Below are 14,622 nucleotides of genomic sequence, written 5' to 3'. Positions count from 1 at the left end.
GGGGTCTATTCCGGCATGTCATCTGGTGTTCACGGTAAATGATAACAGCCAACCAGTTGCAGGATAAAGATTTATTAAAATTCTTGACCACGGTTTCGGTATATCAAAATATACTTTCATCAGAAGTAAAATACACTAAAATCACATCCTACAGTGGAGATACATAAAACAATTGTGCCAAAGGCGTCGTCAGTAGTCAAAACATCATCTCCATTTATACAACAAAATTGTGGACAGAGGGTTGATGCGAACACAGCACAATTGTTTTATGTATCTGCACTGCAGGATGTGATTTGAGTGTATTTTACTTCTGATGAAGGTATATTCAGATATACCGAAACCGTGGTCAAGAATTTTAATAAATCTTTATCCTGAAACTGTTTGGCTGTTATCATTTACCGTGAAGAATTTCAACAGTTGCTGTTTCAGCCATGTTTAAAATCTCATCTTGTGTCCAGGAACACTTCACAGACTCGAGACCTTTCTCAGTTTGTTGCGACACACATCCAGCGATAGCCAGAGGGTGGCAGCACACTTTAAGGAGGAACATTGTCAACCACCGAGTGTCCATCAAGTAGTGGAAATAGAGAGGTCTTAAAATTTACGTACGGGAAATGAGTATTAGATTGATGCGGGCTAGAGTACACTTTCAAACGGCCATCCTTAGACACTCATCACTTTCTGAAAACGGTTGCCAAATGGTGGGATTCGGACCGATGACCTGTGAAACAACATCTTGAATTCTTAATCGTGGAAGGAAGAATTTCATGCTTTACTACCCGCTTCCAGCACTCAATCGGAGATACAACACTCGTGAGTGTCTAGGTAAAGTATCTTGAACGATTGTGGCACCTTTTTCGGTAAAATCTGGTATACAGTACATAGTGAAACGAACTGTGTGTACACTGACATAGGTACAGAACTCTATTTATCCACTGTAATTGCTGTTGTAGCAGCTTGGTAAATGTATTGTACATTTCTCATTTCAGTAAGGAAAAATCTCTATCGTTACCACTCAGGAAAACAGAAGATGATATTTTAAAAATAACAGATCTTTTGATTTAAGTTATCACCATAAATGATTTTCTCCTGACTTCAGTTACTTTAAAACATTAGAAGCAGTCACTGTATATAACAGCTAACTACAGCCTATTCAAACACTTGCCCCAGAGGCTTAAAAGGGAGCGTCAAGAGCACATATGATGCCCACCTTCTATGGTTGTGGGGAGAACATCCTCATTAATCCTCACTGGATGTGAATCAGCTATAAACTTTGGCACATGGTTCTGTTTGGTAATACAAGTTTTAGTGGACAAAAACCATAAAGTCTGTCGGAATTTACAGAGTTACTTGTGCTGCGTGGGGAAAAAGCGTCTAGTGAAGATTCCCCGCGTCAATAGCGACAGTATCGTTTTGAAGAAGGGCGTAGCATGTGACAGATAATGGCAGTACCCATGTAGGAAGCTTAAAACCACTTGTCGTGAAATCTCAAAATTACTCTGCTTTACAACGATAAACTAATATGCGTTCCCCCTAGACACTTAGGGAGCAATCGAAATAGCGTATAGAAGAACAGCTACTAGACTGAAAACTAGAAAAATCAAGTGACTGCAAGTTTCTTAGAGAAGGAAAACTACAAGACTGACCTCCATCCGCTAGCGCTCTCGTCGCTATGGAGACGAGCAGGAGAGTGGTAGCTAGTGCTACTGCGACCTTCATGTCTGGTGCAAAGGGTGGTCCCGAACAGTGTCTGCCTAGCAACGGCCCGCCATTCCTTTTATGTTCTTCTTGTCCCCACCACTAATATTTTGGTTTCTACCGTTACGGGAAGAGGGGAACCACTTACACAGTAAACTAACGACGTGGCTCCCTATCGGACCACCTGTCGAGATAACGCACATATTTGAAAAGAAGCGTGTTTCTCTAGGACGGTCGAACGACGTATAGTGTTTCCTCAGCGACAAATGACTAGTACCGGGAAACTGGATGATTAATAAAATGTGAGAGACGGAATGACATTTCTGGAAACTAGAATACGATAATGTTCACAGGAAAACGTCTACAGCAACAGCAACTTATACTCGGTCCCACTTAAGCTTTGTACCGTAAACATCTATATAGGAAGGCATAAAAAAGAATTAGATGATACACAAATTGAATTTCGACGGACAATTAAAGAATTTCGTAGTAAATGTCACATTCCCCGCGGCTGTGATACCTGTCTTAAACTAGCACATAGAGGGTAGTCATGATGAAAATAAAGCTAACGATAAACTATAAGATAATCAGACGTTACACAAAGCTGAAGAAACATAAGAAAACTCCGTGTAACTACAGAATGCATCAGTACAGACAAGTCAAAAACGAAACCAATAGGAAATGCGAGGGATAAAATACAGAGTAACTTCACGAGTAACCTCGTACAACAAGACGAAAAAATATACACTCTCAGACAAAAAAAGTCAGAAAAATGGATGATTTATTCTACAGAAATAGTTTCATACTTCTGGCGTCATGCAAGCAATTATTGGGCTTGGCACTGATTCATAGAATTCCTTGATGTCCTCCTGAAGGACATCGTGTCGAATTCTGTCCAATTGGCGTGCAAGATCATCAAAATCCCGAGATGGTGGAGGGCCCTGCCCATAATGCTCCAACTGGCGTGAGACCCAGTAACCCTGATGGCTAAGTCAGGGCTTAGCAAGCACGACTACAAGCAGTGGGAGCTCTCGCCGCGTGCGGATGGGCATTATCTTGCTGAAATGTAAACCCAGGATGGCTTGTCACGATGGGTAACAAAACGGGTCACAGAATATCGTCAACGTACCGTTGTACCGTAAGGGCTAGGTATGACAAGCAACGGGCTTCTGCCATGACAATAAATGCTACACCAGACCATTACTCCTGATTGTCGGCCATATGGAGGTCGACAATCAGGTTGGTACCCCACCGCTGTCGGTGGGTCTCCAAAAACTTCTTCGCTAGTCACCAGCGCTCAGTATGAAGCAGGACCCATCACTGAAGACACTTTTACTCCAGCCAATGAGATTCTAGGCCGAAGATGTGTCTAGAGACGCCCTGGACTGCAGTGGGATGCCAATCTGACCGGGATGGCAACCAAAGTTCACATGGCTCTGAGCATTATGGGACTTAACTTCTGAGGTCATCAGTTCCCTAGAACTTAGGACTACGTAAACCTAACTAACCGAAGGACATCACAAACATCCATGCCCGAGGCAGGATTCGAACCTGCGACCGTAGCGGTCGCGCGGCAACCAAAGTGATCCTGCAATCGGGACATCGACGAACGCGCCAACTAAACAGAATTTGGCACGATATCTGTCAGGAGGACATCCAACAACTCTATGAATCAATGCCAACCGCAATAACTGCTTGAATGAGGGCCAGTGGTGGACCAACGCGTTACTGAGTTGCTCAATTTGCGTAGCGCTTTCTCTTAAATAAATCATACGATTTTTCTGAAACTGTAATCACTATTTGTCTGTACACGTACATGATATCTACAGTTCCCGTCCCATTCGGATAGTTCCTTCATGATGCATGATTTTTGTCTTAGTGTATTGCATCAAGGAGATGGACTGCAAACTGGAATTGTAATGGATAAGGCAGGAAATTTTTCCGTGTCCTTTTCGAAGGAACCATCCCAGAATTGGAATAAATAGATTCAAGAACCTAAAGCTGCAAGACCAGGCAAGGATCTGAAGAAATGTAGATGTGAAGGCAAAACCGTTTTGTATGCACGGACATTAACTGTACTTTTGGAGAAGCGAGAATTAAGGCTGCTAATATGTTAATACTAGACGTGAGATTTGGAAACCACTGTGACTCAATCTAGAACGAAGAATTTCCAACCAATAGGAATAGCGCCACTACAGAACAAATAAATGAGACTGTTGTCAAGAAAATAGACAGTCCATTGGTATGATTTGAGTTAGAGCAGTGGAAACAGAAGACAAGGGAAAGACCTATCAAGCTAAATAAAACAGGAGAAAGTAATGTGGAAAGGGATCTCAAACGCATAGGAGGAAATTTTCGAAACTCCTATTACATTCCCATGTTTAGGTAAGTTTGTGGATTATTTTCGATAATCTAAAGTGGAATAAGACACTAACAGTTTAATAAAGAGATAGTGGACAGATTCAAAATAGGAAGGAGACAATGGAAAACAATGTCAGTACGGTCGGGTTAATATGAGTTTCGTGTCAGCAGTTTCGCAATACTTGGGCAGCTGAATTTAGTAAACCGGTATGATGATTTTTCATATAGTGGAGAGAAGTATGAATTTGTCCATTATAAATGGTTTTGCTAAAGCGAGCGTCTGTGATAACGACAGGTTTTTTTATAACATTCATTTTATTCATATTGTACAGGGCGCCTTTCCGAAAACGATTCCTATTTTCAAGTGTTTCTCTTTGTACTATTTCATTTTCATGTAATTTTTTCGATGTGTGAGGTTCTGCTTTTTTTTACTTTTTTATATAGTGCAGTCAAGTCAACAAAACTAGGCAGAACCCCACACGTCGAAAATATTACGTAAAAATGGCGTAGTACACACTTGAAAATGGGCATCATATCCCGAAACGAGTCGTGTGCAACGTGAATAAAAGAAAAACTTGTCTGATAATAGTAAAGTTATTTATAAACAAACACTGTGGAAAGAAACGCAGCACAGCATCATATTTTTAAAGGAAAGTTAGTTTCATCAGAATAACCTGTCCAGTATGTTATTTTTCTAATATGTATATTCTTCTTCCTTTTCAGCTGCCGTGAACTGACTATTTCCCAGAAGAGTTTTGATGTGCGATTCTCAGCCTTCAGAATGTCTGTTCACTTTGCGAGATCCTGGAGCCATGGTGACTGTTCTGCCAATTCCTCCTTTGCCATCTCCTCCCTCTTTGAAAAGTAGACCCCATTATTGAGCTCCCTCTCTAGTGAAGGAAAGGCAAAAGATGCAGTGGAGAAAAGGAACGTGGAGTGTTCCCTTTGCTTTCGTCTTAGAGCCTTCGATGAAATTAAAAGCAAGGGTGATAACATTAAGAGTGTAACGGGAATTCCACTGTTCAAATCACAGGAGAGAGCGGATAAGTGGAAAGTGGACACTGAAGGGCTCTATGGGGGGGATTTATTTAATATCAAAGAAGAAACGGGAAGATAAGGGACACAGTATTAGAATCAGAATTTGAAACAGCTTTGGAGGACTTAAGATCAAATAAGGCAGAAGGGATAGGTAACATTCCATATGAATTTCTAAAATCATTGGGAGAAGTAGCATACCATCTGACTTTCGGAAAAATATCAACCACAGAAATCCGAAGACTGCAAGAGCTGACAAGTGCGAGAATTATCGCATAATCATAGTAACAGCTCATGCATCCCCGTTGCTGATAAGAATAATACACAGCGAAATAGAAAAGAAAATACAAATTGTGCTAGATGTCGATCACTTTGGCTTTAGAAAAGGTAAAGGCACCAGAGAGGCAATTCTGACGTTGCAACTGATAATGGAAGCACGACGAAAGAAAAATCAAGACACTTTCATAGGACTTGTCGACCGAGAAAAAGCGCTCGACAACGTAAAATGGTGCAAGATGTTCGCAGCTCTGAGAAAAATTGGGCAAGCTATAGGGGGAGTCGGGTAATACGTACACAATATGTACAAGAGCCAAGAGGGAATAATAAGAATTGACGACCAAGAACAGAGCGCTCGGATTAAAAAGGGTGTAAGACAGGGATATAGTCTTTCCCCCCTACTGCTGAATCCGTACAACGAAGAAGCAATGACGGAAATAAAAGAAAGGTTCAGAAGTGGGATTAAAATTCAAGTTGAAAGGATATCAATGACAGAATTCGCTGATGACATTGATATCCTGAGTGAAAGTGAAGAGGAATTAAATGATCTGCTGAATGGAATGAACCATCTAATGAGTACTGAATATAGATTGCGAATAAATCTAAGAAAGACGAAAGTAATAAGAAGTAGCAGAAATGAGAACAGCGAGAAACTTAACATCATGATTCATGGTCAGGAAGTAGATGAAGCTAAGGAATTCTGCTACCTAGGTAGCAAAATAAAGATTGACGGACGGAGCAAGGAGGATATCAAAACCAGACTAGTACTGGCAGAAATGGTATTTCTGGCTAAGAGAAGTCTACTAGTATCAAACATAGGACTTACTTTGAGGAAGAAATTACTGACAATGTACGTCTTGAGCACAGCATTGTATGATAGTGAAACAAGTACTGTGAGAAAACCGGAACAGAAGAGAATCGGAGCTACTGAAATGTGGTGCTACAGGCGAATGTAAAAAAAATAGGTGGACTGATAGGGTAAGGAATGAGGAAGTTTCTTGCAGAATCCAAGAGGAAACGAATATGGGAAATCACTGACAGGATTATAGGACATCTGTCAAGACATCAGGGGAAGGCTTTCATGGTACAGGAGGGAGCTGTAGAGGGTAAAAGGTGTAGAGGAAGACAGAGACTGGAATGCATCAAGCAAATAATTGAGGACGTAGGTTGTAAGTGGTACTCTGAGATTAAGAGATTGGCACAGGAGAGAAATTCGTACCGGGCCACATCAGAACAGTCAGAAGACTGATGACCCAAAAAAAAAAAAATGTTGTTTGATAACAGCCTATTTCTATCTATTTCAGATAAGGTCTCGGTAGAACCTCGAGCTATTCTCTTCTGAAATAGTGTATGTTTATGTATGTTTCTCGCGTTTGTGTGTATTGATATATTAATTGGGGCAAGTCAAGATACTACATGATATTCAGTACTTGTTTGTTTGTCTAACTGTTGTTAGTTATATTCTGTGTAATACCTTAGTTACATACACATCGAGTGTTTTACAGATTATATTCTGATTGAGCATTTGATACATGGAATACATGAATTTTAGATTTACATGAAGAGCAAGCTTATGGTTGTAAATTTATTGGTGGAAATAGAATGTAGGTGTTGCTATTTGAGTGCAGTGTTTCTTATATAACTTAATATATAGTTTTATACATAGTTTATACAGAACATACATTTGAAGTATATAAAATAAATAGATTCTAGCTTTACAAAAGGAAGAAAATATACTTCTGCTTACACATAATAAGATGAATAATACATTACGCTTGTGTTCGTATACTTTAAACAATACGCAAATTTTCGTTGGGAAAGAGGAGCCTTGGAATAAAAGTTGTTCGAGCCAAGCGACGTTACCTTATTACTGGAGTCTTAGTATGTGGTCTCACTGCTTGTGTATGTGCTTTGTTTGTTTGTTTACGATCGTTACTGACTATTGTAGCCGTGTTACGGCATGCAGTGTCACGTGTTGTTTTAGGTCCCTTACGTTTTGATCCCTTCTGAATCATGTTCACTTAGTGTGTCGGTTCGTTCTTCTGTTTCGGAATCTGTGGTCCTGCTTGTATCTTCCCATGTTGTTTGTTGTTTGTGCTTGTCTACGTCTCCTTCCATATGACCTTTGGGGCTTGTATTCTTTCACGCAGGGTTTTCGATTTATTGTGTTCCAGTCATCGGGATTACGTATTATTCTGGCAAAGTCATTATCTTTAAGTATAGGTCTCACAGGTGCTAGCATGTTGCATAGCAGTGTGACATGTTGTGGTGTCCCAGCTTCTACTTGCAATGCATATTTCATCGTTAGTCAGTCCCATGAGATTTAAGTGTACTGGGTATGGCCCGTGGCCAGGAAATGGATCATCCCCTGGCTTGGGTCGACATGTTTCATTATAATCTTTCACGCTCGTCTTGAAAGAATATATGTACTCGGCGATCTTTGTCGTATGCTCCCACTCTCTCTGCTATGTTTGAATACGCGATTGTTTCATTTGTTTTTTGTTTATAATGTTAGTTCCTATATCTCGGTGGTTTTATCTAGCCTGTCCCCCTTAAGCCAGTAAAGTACAGCTCTATAACGAATTGTTATATCTATAGGGCAAGTCCCCATCGCAACACAGAGTGCGTCGAGTTATGTGGTGTTGAAGGCTACGCTCATTCTCAGGAGTACGCTATGTTGAACTCGTCCTGCAGTTGTCTTGTTAGTCTGTACGTTCAATCCGCGAGTCCAAGCACTTTCGACGAAGCATGTGATGGATTCAAATATCGCAGTGTGAAAGGTCCTTATCGTCTTAATAGTTGGTTTCATCTGTGTTGAGTGTTGCTAGTTGTGCATAATTTTGCAGGCTTTGTCAATTTGATATGTTCGTTGAAAGCCAGTTTTTCGTCAAGATGGAGTCCTCGACAGCGTGTGTCGCACTTCCTCTGTGTTCTAGCGTTGTCTAATTTTAGAACTGGTTTTCCCTGTAGCGTCCTTCTGAGCAGTAAATACACATATAATATTCGCGATCTTTCTCCCTCATTCCCAATAGAGAGCACTTCTACACACAGAGTTATCTGCGTTAAGTAGTCTTGTCTCTTTCTCTGATGGTAATAACGTCCATCATGGCACGTTGTAACGATTTTGACTGTTCAAGGAAAGGACAAGAACTAATAGGATTAAGTTGAGAGAAGAGAAGAAGCGGAGAAAAAGGATACATAAGGATGACGAAAGCGGGGTGAGTGTCATAAGTGTGGCACTTAACGCTCGTTCGTTGTTGGACAAGAGAAAAGCAGATGTCATGTTGTAAGTTGAAAGATAAGCCTAAGACAACAGGAAAAGCATTGATCTCTTCTGGAGTATAGCATGATTCCGGAACTCACCCTGTTAACTACATAGCTTCACCCACTCTCTTATGATTGAAATGGAGAGGGACAAACACTTGAAGTTAGTTGACGATAGATACAGGCGAGATTTCGGTAGTATCATCTCTTGTATTAACGATATCAAATGACGATAACTATTTGACGTTGTGTTGGTAAACATTGAGGACATCAATGACGAAGAAATTCATGAATTAGTCGCTCCATAAGGAGCTTAAGGACTAACGTAAAACAAATTGTTACACAGATGCATTACGCAAAAATTTATGACTAGCTCGAGTCCTCTGAAGTTTTTATTACTTGCGCTTTTTTGGACTGCATAGCAATACTAGCAAGACTAATAATGAAGAGGTTTGTTGTGTCTGAGTTTAAATTTTACGGAGAGTATTACTGTGCAATGTACCGATAATTATCTCGGACTCACTGCGCTGTAAGTTCATGGAAGAGAATTTTCTCAGAAATTAACAGTTTAAACTTATCTCTCCAGGGGTCAAACACACGCGTTTATATTGTGCAAGACCGTATAGAACCATTCATTAGAAAACTTAAATTTTAGGATACCGGGAGCTTTGTTGCCCTTCATTACTTCCTGACGGAAAATCATCTTTCTTTGGACGAATATGTCAATAACATGGTTAAAAAATATTTGAAGAGACTTGGAAAAACCTTCAGAGGATATTTCCCTGCTGTATACAATAATAACAATTGGATTCGCAATCCGTTCGAAGAATCTGCAATTTTTGAATTCACATTAAGCGTAAATGGAAAACAGCTTCTTGAAATTTCCACCGATTTTAAGTTATATAAAAGTTATAAATCTTGGTCATTAAGTGCCTTTTGTTTAAGTTTAAAGGAGTTCCAAGTGTTAGTGAATAAAGTCATAATGGCATTATTACCCTTTTCATCCACATATTTATGCGAGAAGTCGTTTTCTTCATATGTCTATTTGAGTAATAAATACAGAAACAGATTTTGTGCTAAAAGTAACTTGAAACTTTACTTTTAAACTCTGTGGTTCCTGACTTCGAAGTTCTTGTGCCATGGAAAGCAGGCGCAACCTTCTCAAAGAATTCCAAGGAAGATGTGAGTAGTTGCAATGAAAAATTGTATGTATTATTCCAACTAGGACTACACATTGTGTATTAAGGCACAACTACAGTAACTTTAGGTTTTAACCGTTAAAGGACAACTTAATTTAAGATTTTTAAACCTTCTACTTGGAAATAAATTTTGTGCACTCTACTGTGTGTGTACTTATAAGTCAGTGGTTTACTCAACTCAGATCGTAGTAGGAGGTGTTCGCGAGGCGGAGGAAGTTGGGAACCACTGCTACAGTGTACGGCAAAGTGTCATCTTTGACTAACTGTTGGAGGGTACGACTTGAATAAATCTTTTTTGTGTGCGATGAATGGCACTTTGCTCTAAGTGTGATAAAATGTAGGATAATAAAAATTAGTAGAAAAACGTTCCTGTAGTGTTAGAATGCAGTAGCTGGTTAGTGGTGTGCTGCTTAAGACAGTCACGTCAACTAAATATCTAGGCGTAATGTTCCAAACGAAGCGACGGCATATGGGACAAGCACCACATCTCAAATGCTTCGATTCCCTTTTTTTCCGGGTTTACCACAGTCCACGTTTCACTGACATACAATGCTGTACTCCAAACGAACATTATCAAACATTTCTTCCTCAATCTAAAACCTATGTTTGATACCAACCGATTTCTCTTGACCAGGACTGCCTCTTTTACCAGTGCTAGTTTGATTTTTGTGTCGTCCTTGCTCCTTCCGTCATGCTGTCCAGGTAGTGGAATTCCTTAATTTCTGCTACTTCGTGACCGCCAGTCCTGATGTTAAGTTTCTTGCTGTTCTCATTTATGATATTTCTCATTACCTTTGTGTTCCCTTGATTGGCTCTTAATTCATATTCTGTACTCATTAGATTGTTGATTCCATTCAGCATATCCAGCAATTCGTCTTCTCTTTCACAGAGAATAACAAAGTCATCAGCGAATCTTATCAGTAATATTCTTTCATCCTGAATTTTAATTCCGGTGTAAAAGCTTTTTTTTATTTCCATCATGTCGCCTTCGATGTATAGATTGACCAGCAGGGGCGAAAGACTACATCCCCATCTTACACCCTTTTTAATACGAACACTTCGTTCATGGTTTTAGACTCTTATTGTTCCCTCCTTTTTCTTCTACTTACTGTATATTACCTGTCATTCTCTATAGATTGCCCCTATTTTTCTCGCAATTTTGAACCTCTTGAAATATTAGACATTGTAGAACGCTTTTTCCTGGTTGAAAATTCCTATGTAAGTGTCTTGATTTTTCTTTAGTCTTGCTACCATTATCAACCGCAACGTCAGAATTGCCTCTTTCGTGCCTTTGCCTTCCCTAAAGCCAAACCTATCATCATCTAACACATCCTCAATTTCTTTTTCATTCTTCTCTGTACTATTCTTGTCAGAACTTGGACACATGAGCTGTGAAGCTGGCTGTGCGACAATTCTGATCCCAAACTTAATCCCTTATATCTTCTATATCGACTCTTGTTTGTTCTTCTACCTCGTCATCAGACAAGTCTTCCTCCTCTTAGAGGCCTTCACTGTACTCTTCCATCTATCCGCTCCCCCTTTGCGTTCTTAATGTTACCACCCTTGCTTTTAATTTCACCAGAGGTTGTTTTGACTTTCTTATATCCTGAGCCAGTCCTTCTGACAGTAAATTCTTTCCTCGATTTCTTCACATTCTTCGTACAGCTATTTCGCCTTACCTTCCTGCACTTCCTATTTATTTACTTCCTAAATGACTTGTATTTCTGTAATCCTGAATCAGTGTGAACATTTTTGTTACTTACTTATTTCGTCGATCAACTGAATTATTTCTTCTCCTACCAATGGTTTCTTTACATTGTCACCACGTTTTTCTCTCCAATTTTTGTGATTGCCCTTTTTAGAGAGGTTTATTCCTCAACTGAACTGCTTACTGAGCTATTCTTTATTGCAATATATACAGTCTTTGAGAACTACAAACATACCTCTTCATTCCTTAGTATTTTCGTATCCCACTTCTTTGCGCACTGGTCTTCCTGCCTAGTCTCTAAACTTCAGCCCACTCTTCATCATTACTAAATTGTTACCTGAGTCTACATCTGCTCTTGGGCGCTATATGATATCGGATTCTCTGCCTGACCATGATGTAACGTAGCTTAAATCTTTGCGTACCTCCCGGCCTTTTACACATACCCCTTCCTGTTGTGATTCTTGAACAGAGGATTGGTAATTACTAGCTGAAATTTACTGCAGAACTCAATTAGTCTTTGTGCTCTCTCATTCCTCGTACCAAGCCTATATCTCTCCTAACCCTTTCTTCTATTCCTCCCCCTACAACCACATTCCAGTCCCCCATGACTATTAGTTTTATATCTCCTTTTACGTACTTAATTACCCGTTCAATACCTTCATATACTTATTCTCTCTCTCTCTCTCTCTCTCTCTCTCTCTCTCTCTTCATATTCAGTTTGCCGCGTCAGACTGTATACATGAACTATCATTGTCAGTGTTGGTTTACTGTCGATTCTGATTAGAAAACTATCACTGTTCTGTTCACAGTAACTCACTCTCTGCCCTACCTCCCCACTCATAACGAATCTTACTCCCACTGTCCCATTCTCTGCAGCTCTTGATTTTGCTCTATACTCATCTCATCAGTGTACTGGGAGACTTACAGGGAAGTTCTGTTCACTTGTAAAGAAGACCGCTTAAAGAACACTTGTGCGTCCCATTCTTGAGTACCGCTCGAGCGTTTGGAAACCCAATCACGTCCGATTAACGAAAGACATCGATGCAATTCAGAAGCGTGCTACTAGATTTGCTACCGATAAGTTGGATCAACATTCGAGTATTACGGAGATGCTCCGGGAACTCAAATGGGAATCCCTTGAAGGAAGAGGACGTTCTTTACGTGAAATATTTTTGAGAAGGTTCAGAGAACTGACTTTTTCAGACTGCACAACGGGCCTACTGCCACCAGCATACACCAGCGTGAGGACCTGAAGACAGGATTAGGGAAATCAAGGCTCGTACGGAAGCGCAAAGACGGTAGGTTTTCCCTCGCACCGTTTACGTGTGGAACAAATAAGAGAATGACTGACAGTGGTACACGGTACTGTCCTCCATGCACCGTATGATGGCTTGCGGAATATGTATGTAGATGTAGATGAAATGTTCTTACAAAAGTTTTGAATCCCAGATAGACAACAGGGAGATACTTGCCTACTGAGACAAGTTGTTTCGTTCTATTTATATGCTCATCTACTTATAATCATTGTAACAAGATTTTTTGTGTGCTGCTGGTGACTTATCAATATACATCAAGAAGTTTCACGAAAATTTTAGCTGAACAGTATTTGGGCTGACACGAGACGACTCTGTGTCTTTGCGGTACATATCTACAATATTTTAACAAGGTGTCTTTTAAATACAGGAAAAACGGAAAAGGAACAGGAATTGAACCCTGGAGAACTGCTGACGACACTCTTTTCCATGATGATTCCTCTGACCTGGAACAACTCGTAAACATACATGACGGAAAAAACCAATACACCAAGAAGGAGTTGGTAGGCGTGTTTCGACATCTGAAAGATGATATCTATTAAAATTTCGCGCTACTCGCATAAGAGTGAGGAAACATATCGAGTTTTCTTTAAATATACGGCGTAGCGGTCGTGACCGTTAGTTATCTTTCAGATTGGGCGTGATGATTTGCGGAAAGACTAGGTATGAATGTAGCCACTGTACATTTATGTTGGTAGCGGCGGTCACGAGAATGTACGGACGCCAGAAGACCGAGCTCCATACGGTTACGTGACGCTACCAAGAGGGAAGACCGTCGCGTTCGGTGAACGACTCTGACGCATAGTACTGCATCTGCAGCAGCAATATTAATAGCTGTTGACCCCACAGTGACACATCGCACTGTTACGAATCATTTACTTCAACGACAGCTCCGAGCCAGACGCCCTATAGCATGCAGTCCACCGACCCCAAACCACCGCCGTTTGCGACTTCATTGGTGTCACACGCGAGCTCGTTGGGTGGAGGTCTGTTGTGTTTTCTGATGAAAACTGGCTCTGCTACGATTCCCGTGATGGCCGCGTGTTGGTTAGAAAGAGCCCAGGTGAGGGCCTGCAGCCAACCTGTTTGCCTGCTAGACACACTGGCGTTAAACCTGGAGCTATCGTGTGGGGTGCGATTTCGTACGACAGCAGGAGTACTCTTGTCGTTATCCCATATACCTTGGCTGCAAATGTGTACGTCTGGTGATTCGACCCGCTGTGCAGCCATTCATAAACAGCATTCCAGGAGCTTTGGTTTGCTACGGAAAACGCCCGTCCATATACCGCTGTTGTAGTGTCGACATGTGGCCTTGACCTACTCCATGACCACGTCTGTCTCCAATCAATATATGAGTTATCACCGGACAACTGAAGCGTCTTCCAGAAACAGCATTAACCGTCGCTGTATTGACCGACCAAGTTCAGAAAGCACGGAACTCCATCCCACTAACTGGCGTTCAGCACCTGCACAACACAATGCAACACTTCTGCGGTTACGCCTGTTATTAATGTTCCAGCCTTTGAAATTTGCAATTAATTATTTCGCGCTTACATAAACAGGTGATCCGTCAATTTTAATCACTTAAATATGTTACCTTGATTAATATATTCCCAAAATCTCATGACTCTACATTAACTATTATTTGGTATTGCGATTGTTTTCCGTCAGTTTATTGTTAATATATATTTCAGTGCCAGGTCACACAAACGGAGTCGTTGTCAGTTTCTGCTTCTGAGCAAATCATCATCGGATGATATTTTTCTAA

The 14,622-nt window shown here is 40.6% G+C and overlaps 1 protein-coding gene across 1 annotated transcript in view; it reads right to left on the bottom strand.

Moving 5' to 3' along the window:
* Positions 1-1,719, bottom strand: part of LOC126419381 (U-reduvitoxin-Pr21-like) — a 43,676-nt gene extending 41,957 nt beyond the window's left edge. Inside the window, exon 1 of the mRNA XM_050086569.1 lies at positions 1,647-1,719. Coding sequence (XP_049942526.1) covers positions 1,647-1,719 — 73 coding nt within the window. The remainder of the gene's footprint in view (positions 1-1,646) is intronic.
* Between the last annotated feature and the right edge of the window lie 12,903 nt (positions 1,720-14,622).

The sequence above is a fragment of the Schistocerca serialis genome, chromosome 9 (genome assembly GCF_023864345.2).
Source record: "Schistocerca serialis cubense isolate TAMUIC-IGC-003099 chromosome 9, iqSchSeri2.2, whole genome shotgun sequence".
NCBI classification, from domain to species: domain Eukaryota; kingdom Metazoa; phylum Arthropoda; class Insecta; order Orthoptera; family Acrididae; genus Schistocerca; species Schistocerca serialis.
This window is presented reverse-complemented; position numbering and strand designations above follow the sequence as displayed.